Raw genomic sequence first — 13,690 nt, 5'->3', positions numbered from 1 at the left:
GTGCAACTTACATCTCTTTCTTTATCTTCCTTTTGTTTTTTATGCTGCAGGAATCAACAAGGAATTAGAAAGCCTGACTCTACCAGCCGGAAGACAGGCAACCAACAGGAACGGGAACCAGAATATAAGGAGAGGTCACTGAGCCTTTTCCAAGCTGCAGCCGAAGAAGAAGAGCAGGAGCTGGAACACCTTCACTGGAGCCAGGTAAGTCTCAGAGGGAAATGAGGCCAAGCAATTAACATTAGCACTTGCTCTCTATTTATTGGGATTTTTGGACGTGTTAAGATTTGCGTGGTGGGTGTGGAAACCTTGTCAGTTTACTCGGGAGGGAGCCGGCAGTTTATTATTATCATATTCCTCACGAGCTTCATTAGCTTGTGTATACAAGGAATGGCACGTTTTCCAATTTCTATATGCCAATTGAAGAGCAAACGTGAATACAACTGAATTCCCTATTTCAACAAGGTTTCATTACAAATAACTGGTTTTATTATTAATTATGTGCCTAGAGTTTTACAAAATAAAAAAGACAAATAATATCTGTAAATTAGGAGCTTATAGATTTCTTGGTGTCAAAAAGGTAAACAAGTATTGAGCTTTTGTGAGACCATGACAAAAGTTTCCAAACATGGCTGCTCTTTTTTCTGTGCCTGATGACTGGTCAGAAAGGCCAACGAAAGCCAGGTGCTGAGATCTCATGCTTCATTAGGTCCCTCTTGTGGGTACTTCTGCTTGGAGCCAGCACTATTGTTTTTGCTATGGGAGCTTTTGCTATGGGAGCCATCGCCCAGCACAAAGGCTGTGTCTGAGTGACAGCCAGAAATAATATTTGAAAGAGAAGCCCCTTCCAAATCAGTTCTGAAACCTTAGTAGTGTATTTACGTCCTCTGTCTGGAAAATGTGTATTAACCCCTCGGCTGCGCCGCCGATTTTGCGGAAGTGCGGCACTTCCGCAAAACAGGAGAGGCCACGTCGGCCATTGGCCGACGGCAGCACCAGCGACGTAGTGCAGCCGTCGGCCAATGGCCGACAGCAGCATGGAAGGGGTACAGGTGGAAATGTGAAAAGATCGATCAGTAGGTCATAAGAAAGGAGCTAACAAAATCTCGCTCTTTATTCAGGGTTTTATTTCTTACAATATTAGTAATAAAGTCAATGAATACAAATCTCTGAGTTTCGTTTTCTTCTGTGTCTTTGATTTCTATGTCTTTCTCTGACTTAAATGGGAAAATTAAGTCATATTCTAATGACATTCAGTTTAATTAATTATAGTACAATTACTTTGCTTGTGGCTTCACAATAGAATACTTCCCCTGAAGGCCAGACAATGTACGGGTCGTCGGAGGAAGGACTTTATACCAGCTACCCTATTTAGAGTGAAATCTGTCTGTAAGTGACAGGAAAAAAAATGATCCCCATCACACTGGGAGAAAGCTCCCTTCGTATGGTACCATTATATCTTTTTGTTTTGCAAAAACAAACTCCTGCCTTGGGAGTTTGTTTTTGAGAAAAAGAAAAATGTCTTGACAAGTTTGCTGACCAGCCATCATGTCTGACTATACTGTCCTTGAAATGTTTTGTGCATAGACAGGAGCCGCCATGACAGCAGATCCTGTCAATGTAGAGAGTTGTCCACAGGGCCAGCGGACAACTCTACATTTGGTGGCCGTATGCCCCTCAGGATGTTGGAGGTATTGTCCTCTGCCATCCTGACGGAGTTAACTCTGTCCTTGAAACTATAAATCAGGCCCATAGTTTTTCTTACTTTTGTCATGGAATTGGAATGAAACCTTATAATTATACTGTGTTGGTCACTTCATAAAGGGCCCCAATGCAATTGCTTCTATTTTAACAAAAGTCACCCTAAATATTAGATGGCTCTATGTTACTGGGATGCAAGATTTCCTGTTCTGGTGTTTGCTTTTACAAATCATGTTTAGGTGTTTTAGTCTGATTTGTTTAATTGAACTGAACCAGAATTAATAATTCCAGAATGCACTGATTGGCTTCAGAAAAAGAGGTGGTCTCATAACATGTTTTTTTTGGTAATTCTATATCTGGCCCTTGTACATTGTCATGGCTTTGTGATTAATGGCGAGTATATAGCTTTAGAAGCGTAAACAGCTTTCACTATTCTGGAGAAGGTTTCCAAAAACTGTAGGCCAAACACTGCAGAATCTCTATTTAGACACTGAACAGGTAAATAGAGGAGCTTCTTTGCAATTTGCATGGCTGACAAGCCAAACAGTGCAGAATCTCTATTGTTTAGCCTGCGCCTGGGTAAATATTGATGTTTTTCTGCTATTTTCAGGTCTGGAAGCTTACCAGCTAGGAATCTCTACCATTCAGCCAGCAGCAGGGTAAATATGTAAGTTTTCCTCCTATTTACACAGCTGCTGGAGGAACAGTGCAGAATATCTACTATTTAACCAACAGCAAGGTAAATAGTGCAGTCTTTCTGCTATTGCAAGGCTGCCAGCTGCATAGTGCAAAATCACTACTGTTTATCCAATGGTCAGGTAAATAGTGTTCTTTTTCTGCTATTTGCATACCTGCCAGCTGGACAGTGCACAATCTGCACAATTTAGTCAGCAGCTTGGTAAATATATAAGTTTTGCTGCCATTTGTATGGCTGCCAGCTGGAAAGTGCCGAATCTCTGCTATTTAACCAGTTGCAGGGTAAATAGTAAGGTTTTTCTGTTATTTTCACGGCCGCCAGCTGAACAGTTCAGAATCTCTCATGTTTAGCCAGCTGCTGGGCAAATTGTGGATTTGTTCTGCTATTTGCATGGCCATCGGCCAAACGGTGCAGAATCTCTATTATTGAGCCAGTGGTCAGGTCAATAGAGAAGTTTCTTTGCTATTTTCATGGCCAGCCAAATAGTAAATAATGTTTACTAATTAACCAGCTGCTGAGCAAATAACAGAAACAAATCACTATTTACACAGCAGCCGGATAAATAGCCGCTATCTAATTTGTTGCAAAAACTTAACTGTGAACACACAGTCACTTTAATGTTGCCTGCGAAGATGCTCCTGATGTATGGCCACAGCGGTGCTCATCAGATTTGGATTTAAAATAGTTACAAAGCATAGAGAGAGCTATTTCTTTCAGATGTCTGTTTTGATCTGTGCTCCCCTTGCCTTGCCAGCAGAGACTTTTTAAGGAATGGGCAAAGCCTTTCAGGGGGCCCACTGATACAGCCAGCTCTGTTCTGCAGAGTCTCAGGCCCTGGTGCCCCCGATTAATTCTTAAAAAGATTGTTTTAGACATTGTTTTCCTTTAGTTTATTTTTACTGTGGGTGATGAACGGGAGTCTATAAGAGACGTTTTGCAGAGAAACGTTTATGTTTTTCAACACCATCCAACATTCAGAAACAAAGATTCTTTTAGATCAAAACAGGACCTCACAAATGAAAAATGGGCGGGATCACAAAGATTCGTTGTAATAATATTAGTGAGCTGCTGCTGTATAATAATATTGAAAACACACGTCACTGTGCTTAAATATTGGATATAAACATATTTAGAATTTGTACCAGCGGGCCTGTGCACTGGCTGTGACCTGGCCATAGAGGGCAAGAGAGTTGAAACTTCATCATAAATTCAAATCTGTTCCGGACAGGGGCCCCCAAATCACTTTTGGCCCATGGCCCCCGAAATCCTTAAGATGTCCTGCTTGCCGGACCCTTGAAGGGGTGTAGGGTTTCAAAACCTTATAAGGAAATGTATCACGCAGCAGGGCAGCCTCCTCGTCTAAAGTTGGAATCCTGCAGTTCATTAGATAGAACCCCCACTGCAACGAGCCCCCTTCCCTTCTTGGCTCCTGTGGCATGCACCGGCTGCACCAATGGTAGCTGCGCCATTCCTTCCAGTCTGCAAAGAAAGTAGTGATATGCGTCAAGTGATGTGCGTCATCAGAGAGGCAGACAGCCTTCAGTTCTAAAAGAGGTGCCTATTTCCGGTGACAACCCAGAGGCCCTGGAGTAATGGGTGAGCAGGTGCTGCAGCGTCCACCATGCAATATACTGAGGGTCACACAGCGACAAGAGCAACAGTGAGGCCGCCTGTTGCAGTATCTAATTTTTGGCCATTCTGTGTTTTTAGTTAGTCCACTACTGTGAATTCTATCATCTCTGAATTTTATTTGCCTGAGTACAGGCCTCTTGTAACCAATGGTCAAAGTGGGGGGAAAAAAGTAGGGGAACAGTGGGTGGAGAAATAGAGGTGGGGAATAACCCAAGGATTGGATCTGTGGGCAGAGCCAGGGGTGTGGCCAGAATGCGCAGACATCCCAATTTTTAGTATTTGTTTGGCATTTCAATGCCCAATTTAATCAACCAATGGATACACATGATTATTTAAGGTTATAATGAGTTATTGACTTTAAAATATATTCACAAAGTGGGATATGCTTCTAATCACAGAACGTCCCAAATACGATAAAATGTGGAAACACAAGCCATTTGTCTCCGAGCCATGGAGTTCCTGTGATCAGTACTTCTCCCTTTTTTCACAACAGCAGTTCAAACATGAATGGCAACATTTCCTAATTTGCAAATGTTTTCAATATAATTATGGCTCTGCCATATTTGCTTCATAATGCAAGACCTGCTGCATGATCTGACCATTTAAACTAATAAATTGTTTCTAGCTTAAACATATCAAAAATTAATAACAAATGGGGCTTGTGTTGCTGCGGAGTGGATGGCCCATTGCAAAGGTTGACTGGTCACCTTTCTCACTGCTGCGTGTGTATGTTACACCGGTACTAATAAGGCAAAATCTTTCCAGAGACTGTTAGCATGTGTTCACATGTCAAAATAATAAAATATCAGAAAATATACTGCATTACGCTGCAGCCTTTTTATAATGCATAATTTAGTCAACAATACGGCATAATTTTGTCATCCTTTGCTGCATAATTAATTCCCGTGGCCCACAGCAGGCAGCACATGTTAAAAGTGTTTGTGAATGAAGCAGGGAGACGGTGAAGTTTGCAAACTTTGTTTGGTGTGCATGCAAATCCTGCATTGCCAATCCCTGGTGAGCTGCAGCTACTAATTCTGAAACAAGGCCAGCGGAGGTACCTATGGGTGAGGCAGACTGGCCGCAAGAGCAGGGCCAGTCATAGGACTGGTGCTGCCCTGTGCATTAATGTTTGTTAATGCCCCCCAATGACCACCTCGCTATGGATTCCCTCACCACCACCCTTTAACTGTGCCCCCCAAGTCTCCATAACCACTCTCTCTCAGATGCATTTAATTTGATTTAAAGCGCCACTCATAGCATTGTCAGAGCACTTTACATCACACACATTCCACAGAGACAATCCATATGTATAGAAAATGTTACATAAGACTAAGGACTACAAGGTGTAGGAGTCACATGACAACCATACTAGTAGGCCGTATAGTTTTATAGTGATTGGAATACCCGGAATTTAAAACCAAATACCATGGTTGGGGGTTCTCCTTAATAATCATAATTGATTTCTGTCCAAAAAAAACACTTTTTGGAACATTAGGATAATCAAAGACTGGGGAAAAACATGACGCTCTAATTTATACCTTGCAGTTTGTATGCAGCTCTTAAATGACAGTTAACAGCTCATTGTTCTATGTTAGGATATTTTTAACTTATAAACTGCAAGTAACAAAAGGATCTCTCTGACAAAAGCAGTAGCCCACTGACCTATTTACATTACGTGCAATTTGTGATCTGCAAGGCACATTTTCTTTGCAGCAGGTACATTAACCCTCTGGGCTACCTTTCCATGAGTCAAACTTCCACTAGACAAAATTCTGATCTCTCTCTAGGAAGAGCATTAATCACCAGAGTCATCATGATATGTTTATTGTTGCCGAAAATTGCTGGAGGCCAGGAAGGAGGCAGCAAGCGTTTTAAAAACCATAATATACATGCAAACATGATGCCTCCACCTAAAGTCAGCACCCAGTGCGGTCACACCGGTTGCACCGCCCTAGAGCTGGCCCTTCTCAAGGGTCCTGTGACCTCAGTGACAGTCACTGTTGTTCTAGGGTGTGCTGCTTCGTAGGCCTGCCTGCAAGACTGGAGGTGAAACTCAGTATGGATTGTGGTGAACAAGCCTTGAAGGTTAACCTACACTTGTCATGCTAGGGTCCACTTGCTTGTGCTATGACACCAGGGCTTCTAAGGTCTTGGGAAGCCTTCTAAGGTCTAGAATGGGATTGTGCTCTCGCAGGAGAGTGGTCTGGTGGACTGGTTAGTAAGGCTGAACCTGGTTCCCAGTTCTAAATTCAGCAGCTCTGGCCATAGTGCCACGTCCTCTCCCCCACTGAGAAAAACTCACACTGCCTTCAACTACAACCCAATTGTTGCCAGGTATAAACACCTGTATGTGGCTCAATTTAAATTACGCACTAGACAAGAGCAATATGCAACCTACAAAGAAAAAGTAACAACATCTTGGAAAAAGCAAACACTTCTAGGGAATGCAAAATGTTGCAAATCAAGTGAAATGTAAGCACAAACAACATTGTTACCTTAACGCTTTTACACTCACTATTCAGAAATCAGTGAGTGCTGTTGCCTGAAATGTTAAGGACATGACTACAGGGCCCTGAATGGACCCATTTCAATGGCCATTACTTATATCCTTACAAAACATAAGCAATATGGTAAAAAGACCACATCCCGGGACGCAGAGCCGCAGTACACAATTTGTTTTCCAATCCACACATTGCAGTACCTCCAGGATTGGTGCACTAGTTCCAAGTCCAGGGAAAACAAAGACAAGAAAACTAACATAGTGCTTCACTGACAAACTCTGTACAAGTGGCGCTAATGTGTTTGGGTGTGAATAAAATCAGTTTGGCAGGTTTACTATCACTTTATTTAGTTATTGATCTATTTTTCATATTTTTAACCTTTTATTCCCAATGCTGCACTTTGGAATTAAAATGTCAGAAAAGTACGACATTTTCAGCAAAAGTGTCTTTCTTTTTTGGATCCATTTCACAGGGGACCAAATAAAAGAAAGGAGAGGAAAGAGAGTGAGAACCCCGTCTTGAAGTCACGGTTTTCAGTAAGAGAAGAGCTGCTAGACAGAAAGAGTGGGAAGAAGCAAAGAGTGGGGGGGCAGCTGAAGCGGCAGAGCAGAAGTGGACACTGTCTTTGTCTTCTCTGGGCAAGAAGGAAAAGACCGAGTCCTGTTACTTCTCTGCCGCCTCACCCGCCAGGAACGCCCAGCTTTATCTACAGGCGATGGCGATTTCTTGCGTCCTGGAACTCATTTTCAAAATAAAAAAGTAGGGGAACGGAATCTTTTGAATTAATGAAGTAGGGGCACGCCGTGCCCTGCCGATCCCACACACTTCGACCACAGCCTGTAACTCGACTTTAGTGACACTATGATGAGGAGGCCCAAGAGCCTGTGAAGGGAAAAGGCCACGCCTGTGGAATGTTTACCGCAGAGCACAGGTAGAAAGTGTTTGATCACTTCCGCTCTAAAGTTTAAACACATTTTACAATGTGTGAGCAGAATAGGAGACGCATGGGGGAATTTCCCTTTAATGCTGAGTGAGAGGGCTCAGGGTTTCCTAAAATGCTAAAAGTTGTTTATCACTTTTATTTTATGTGGCATGGACGAGTCTAAAACCACTCATATTCTTACTATTATTTTTTATAAATATCTTGTGTAACTATAAACTGGAAAAATTGCAAAATCACCAACGAATGTTTTTCCTTACATCATAGACTTGTGTAAAACATTATTGCCAAACTATAACAGTTAGCCACATCCTTAGATATTGTGGTCGCTTTACCATTTTGACATTCTCTTCAGTGTAGGTCATGATCGTCTCTGTTCTTAATGATGCTAAAAAAATGGTCAAGTTATGAGAGGCTTTTGAAGAAGACTTTCAGAACTGGTATTCATTGTTTCCAATTTTTGATTTGGAAGACTCATGTACAAAGGTGTTTATATTCGCGAACCATACAGTTCATAAAAACAAAGGGTTTTATACCACAAAACACCTCTTTGCAATGAATCAAAGTCCTGTTACAAGTAGAAATGTTTTTCTGGCTTGTTAAAAGACTTTTGCGATCCATTCCCACCACCGGTATGGAAACCTAATATAAAATATAGTAGTCCACAATATTCTATTGTCCTTAGATAAGAAAAGGGCGCAGTCATATTAGACAACATCATCGATCTACAGAGGTAATAAATAATTCATCTCACACTGGGGGCGAAAGTAGAATCAGGACATTTCAATTACAGAGATCCCAAGGTTGTGAAAGCACCTAAAAGCCGTCCTGAAAATGGGCAAGAGTAACTCATTAAAGACCCTGAACATCAAGTTTTTGAAATTTTATTTCATGTTATATGTTATGTTATAAAATTTGTAGAGCGCATGGCTGCCCCAGCAAAGGGGCGTCCCAGCGCTAATCACAGACAGCAAAAGGAAGACTTGTGAAACCAACACCCCAATCCATTAATTAGAGAACAGATAGGTTTATATAGCCTTACGGAAAGCTATGTGATCATAAATGCATCTAATGTTCACCGGGAGGGAGTTCCAAAGTTTCAGAAACCGATGGGAGCAGCGGTGGAGACCCTTCCTGATGCCAATCAGTGTACTCCGTGAATACACCCGCTGTTGGGCGGCAGAACTCGCAGCATGTCTGGAGCCGTCCAGGCAGGGACAGGCGCAGATGGGCATGCCTTGGGCGCGGCTGCGGCGCGCCAGCGGTGCGTCTGCTGCGCTTGTCTAATGCACGCTGTCACTACCATGCCCTTAAGTAGACAGGGGTTCAGACACAACTAGAGCGCTGCCTGCCCACCTGACCAGAACAGCCTGCGCCGGAAGGGGGAGGCACGCCGGTCCTCCACTCTCTGCTCAAACTGCAACTAATGCTGTGGCAGACTGGAGCGGAGGGCTACCTCAAACAAAACAAGCATTGGAAATGCAATAGGTCTCGCATTAGAAAAGTTGGAGCTATTGGTCTTGTAAATGACAAATATTTTATTTATTTGCTGGTTTTTAAAATAGCTAAATTGATAGCTTTGTCATTTACAATGCCAATAGTTATAACTTTCGCGAATGTGACACCTATAGCATTTAGAATGCAACATGTTTTGTATTTACGTGACTTAGATGGCAGCTCTGGTCGTTAGGCCACATCTCTAGAGAGCAGGAGAGTGCAGCAACGTAAAAATCTAACATTTTGTAATAAGGACTAGAGCCAGGAAGAAGAACGTGGAGGCAAAGGCGCGATCTTTATAGCAGCAGACACCATCTGACTCTGCAGAGTGGGAATTTATCAGGAGCAATAAATAGCACCCAATTAAAATGTTTCACTGAAAATTGGAAATAACATGCAGCTTTTGGCACTGACCACTCCAAAATCCGCATGCCCCTGTATTTAAACGGAAGTTTCTACCCGAAAATTATTGGCAGATTTGATCTGCCAAGATTTACCGGTGAGGCACTTTTTCTTGTAATGTTCCCAATTGAGATATGAACGACAATCGGTGATTCTGCACACAACTTTCCACAGTGTGTTCCATAAATACGTGGCTGCTTTTCCACACACACATTTTTTTCAGGATTTACCTGGTGAAAATGTCTTCTTGTGTTCCTGCAAAACGTGTAATCCGTTTTGACTGAAAACTGCCATTAACTAGTCCCTGTATTTTTAGTTAGCAGCTCCTTGAAAGATTGGCGTTTTCAGTGTTAAAATGTTTTTACTACACGTGCCAGAGTGCAGCCTTCTGTGGCCTAAAAAAACGAAAACTGTCTAAAGGTGACAAGAATGACAATATGATGATGCCACTTTGCTGCTATGAAACCGCTTCTAAATAAAATATACAGGAATACGAGAGCATTCTGTTTCAACCCCCTGCTTTTTTTCCTCTAAATTGCAGTCACAATCACGATGAATGTAAATTACATCCGAAAGAGCTTTATTATTCCACATGTTGGTGACAATGTGGAATATCAGCCAATTCTGCAATTCCTAACGAGCTTAAGCATGAATGTCCACTTTCTCAAGATCGAACAGTACTTGTATCATTTCCTCTCTCTTAAATTGCTTTACAAGCCTCTTATGAGAGGTAAGATGAGCCCGGGCCTGGCTTTCTTATGGTAAAACAGCACCATTAACGTGTGAAGGATTCACCTCTGTTGTGAGCACGCAAGCAGTTGCCCTTGGACTGCTTGCTGTGTTGCCACCTTGGCTGTAGAGAGGGCGGGACAAAGGGTTCTTGCTGATTCTATTGTGATTGTAATTGCATCTATATAGCGCTTACTTCCCTCAGGGGAAGTTGAAGCGCCTTAGATTGCATCCAAATAGAACACAGGCATGCAAAACAGTAGTGAATGGGTCTGTGGGGTGCAAGAAAGGCACATAGCTGAGGTATACGAAGGAGCAAGGAATTGTGTGTGTTGTGTGCCTGGGCGTGTATAGAGAGAGTGTGTCTGCTTGCGTGTGCGCGGAGGGGAGAGGGGGTGGGGGAAGGGGGTGGGGGGTGCCCGCAGTTTTGCTGTTCCCAAGAGCTGAAAATCGCACCTGTTTCTTATTACCGATTAGTAGACCTCGGAAAGATGAGAGGCTGGGTCGGTCCTGTTAAGATTTAAAGTCGTGGCGCGCAAGTCATGCACAAATAAGAGCAGCGAGCGCTCCTCTTACAAATCATCGATGTTAGAGCAAAAGGTCTGTAAAACAATATAATGAGTCAAATTAATATCAAATAATTTCATATATTCATCAGTTAAAGAGAATAAAAAGCAGATGGGATAGATCAACCGCGACTTCAGAGCGGGTCAGAATTTTTAATATCATTGTAAATGGGAGCAATTACGGCATTAATGCAGGACATTTGAGGACATTGCAGATCCACTTGATGCGGCTTGTGTAGGGAGTGGTTTTGCTTTACAGCTAGATTTACGCTACTTCACACGTGCTTTCATGTATGAGCATTGCTTCTAAGGTCTGTGTGCAACCTGCAAGACTCTGGCTCGAATCTTGGTGTCCCCCCGCAGCTTTTCATTATTGCTAAAATTCGTACCATTAAGGGCTCATTACAAAGTTTTTAACAAACCCCTTGAGACCAAGAGGGATGGACGAGCTGCTCTCCCTGCTGCGCCCCTCACTTCCCTACGTATGACCGGGTGACTGTCACTGGTTTTCCATACCTAGGAGTGATAGAGTAAACAAGACGGAGGGAAGGCAGAGAAGGGGAGGGGGGAGGAGAAACACGAGAGACGGTCTGCGGCCGTCAAAGTGAAAGTACGTCTGGCGGAGGCCATAGCTGTGGGGAGGGGGGAGGAGAAATGCGACACGGCGGGCAGGGGAGGGGGCGGAGCGGGGAGAGCGGCATGAGGGTGTGAAGCAGCAGGGGCCTTTGAAGTGAAGCTAAGCTTCACTTCAAAGGTGTGGGAGGAGTGCTGCTGGTGATTGACTGGCGATTTGATGATGTGCACGCGCATTTTAGGTCAATGCACTTGCGCATTGACCTAAAAGCGCACGGGCACAGCATCAAATCGCCAGTCAATCGCCAGTCTAGGTAAAGCTTATTTAAGCCCCTATAGTCTCGCTCTGCTCAATGCGCATGCGCATTGACAGGTCGCGAGACCTAAAAAGGAGTTGCCCAGGCGAGAAACTAAACAAAAAAGGTGAGTAGTAAACAGTGTACCATATCTGCACGGTTAAAGCGTGTCATGCATGATCACGTAAAACCAATATAACCACCGTGCAAATAAAAGCTGAGTGCAAGGATGCAATTTAAAAAATACAAATAAAGCTATTAAAACAAATATCAAAGGTATGTGATATGCCAAGCGCCGGTGAGCAGAGTCGCTCTTGTTCAAAGGTGTCAGTACTATAGTGTCACTCAATACTAATGATATGCTTGATGCTTAAATGCACACAAAAGTCGTACTGACAAGATAGAGTAATCCTTAGACCTCGCCAATGGACTCTTCCAGCTATGCATGCTAAACTACCAGCAAACTGCAAATAGTCTAAACAGCGCTACAAAGCCACACAAGCAATAGCAATGCACTTGCAATTGCAAATACAAATTAATGCACCCAATACGTCATTGTGATGATGCCTAGGTTCCATTTTGGGATGGAAACTAGCTGCAACCACCATAAAAGACTAAACGTGCTTGGGGTCTTGACTAGTTGCCAGCAAAAGTACTTGACCAGAATTCTTGTAAAGGCTATGGTCGTTTCCCTGACAATTCCTAGAACAAATCTAGGTTGTGTCCAAAGCAGACAGGTATGAAAAATGTGATGCTGATGCAGATGCATTAGCGTCCTTGGTCATTCTCCTTGGTACTCAGAATGTTCCCAAAACCAGTGGCTATGATGTGGTAGTTGGCATACTTTGGCTTCAAAGCCCCTCTGATCAAGATGGTGTGAAGAATACACAAGCCCAAGACATGGGGAACTGGTAAAGGACTTTTCAACAAGTCATCTGAAGTCAAGACACCAACATCTTGAAAACAAGTGTAGGAAACACAAAGGTTGGCGTGTGGTTTGTTCAAGGACAATGCTGATGCTCTACTTTGTTGATAAAGGGAAAAAAACTGGTCAGCTGGTGATTTCCAAAATCTTACTTCTGGGATGAATAAACACTTTTTCACTTTCTGACAGAGGATTCTCAGCTGGCTTTGCTAGCAGAAACCTATGACTCATCCTGGCTGTCTCCTGTTAAGGCCCATTCAATTGTCATACTTGGCATCCATGCCCTTAATAATTTCTGAGACATGTTTGACGGATGCCTATAGTAACGCATTGTTAATAACGTGCTACCAGGGCGATAAATACCAGAGATAGCCTGCGATAATATAATTAGCGCTAAGTTTGGCCAGCGATAATTATCGCTGGCCATTGTTAATATGCTCCTTAGTTCTCTAGTTTCTTGTAGTTGCTCTTGGTTTCTGTATCCTTGTTCATATTTAGACAGATTTGAACTCTTTGAAAACGCTTGAGTTCATGTCCGGTCATTGCCAAAATAAGTTGCACTCTTACACATCTTGACACAGGTAGCCAGGTAGAGTTTAGTTGACTTCTGTTTTGGTTGCAAGTTCCAGGTAACATCAATCTTTACTCCAATTGCCAGCCCTTACTCCAGCCCCACCAGGAGCAGCCTCCCTGCTGCTCAGCCCATCTCCAACTGTCACCACTCATCCACACAGGCACCCAGGCATTCCATTCATCCCAGTCACACCAACATTCCAATACCATCTCTCACTCTGGCTGAGCAGCTAGGAGACAGCTAGGCTGAATTACATACAATGACACTTAAGAGGATATAACAATGTCTTTCTTAGATATTCAGGCCTGCAGATATGCACTCTGCTGCCCCTCTTCTAGAAACGAATGTTCTCTCTGATTGACCACTATTTGGTCACCAGAAGTTCAACGAGGCAGCTTGGGGCACTGTATTGCTTCTTTGTGGACTTTATCATGGCCTTTGAATCAGTTAGCAGGATAAAGTGTTGGGGAAAACTGAGAAGATGGAACATTCCCAAAGGTCTATTGTTTATTATTCAGTTGTTACACTCAAATACGTGGACTAATTTGAGCTGTGTGAGACAGGTAAGTCGTCATGTAGGATCAACATTAAGAATGGTTTAAAGCAGTCCTGTATTCTACTTCCAAAGCGATTTTATTTCTCATAAGCAGTTTT

General features: G+C 43.0%; 1 protein-coding gene across 1 annotated transcript in view; it reads left to right on the top strand.

Moving 5' to 3' along the window:
* The window catches only part of LOC144820294 (uncharacterized), a 198,871-nt gene that overhangs the window by 42,720 nt on the left and 142,461 nt on the right, over window positions 1-13,690 (top strand). Inside the window, exon 3 of the mRNA XM_078677876.1 lies at window positions 51-204. Coding sequence (XP_078534002.1) covers window positions 51-204 — 154 coding nt within the window. The remainder of the gene's footprint in view (window positions 1-50; window positions 205-13,690) is intronic.

Source organism: Lissotriton helveticus, chromosome 2_1 (genome assembly GCF_964261635.1).
Source record: "Lissotriton helveticus chromosome 2_1, aLisHel1.1, whole genome shotgun sequence".
In the NCBI taxonomy this organism is placed as follows: domain Eukaryota; kingdom Metazoa; phylum Chordata; class Amphibia; order Caudata; family Salamandridae; genus Lissotriton; species Lissotriton helveticus.
The sequence above is the reverse complement of the archived record's forward strand: the minus strand, read 5'-3'. Positions and strand labels throughout refer to the sequence as shown.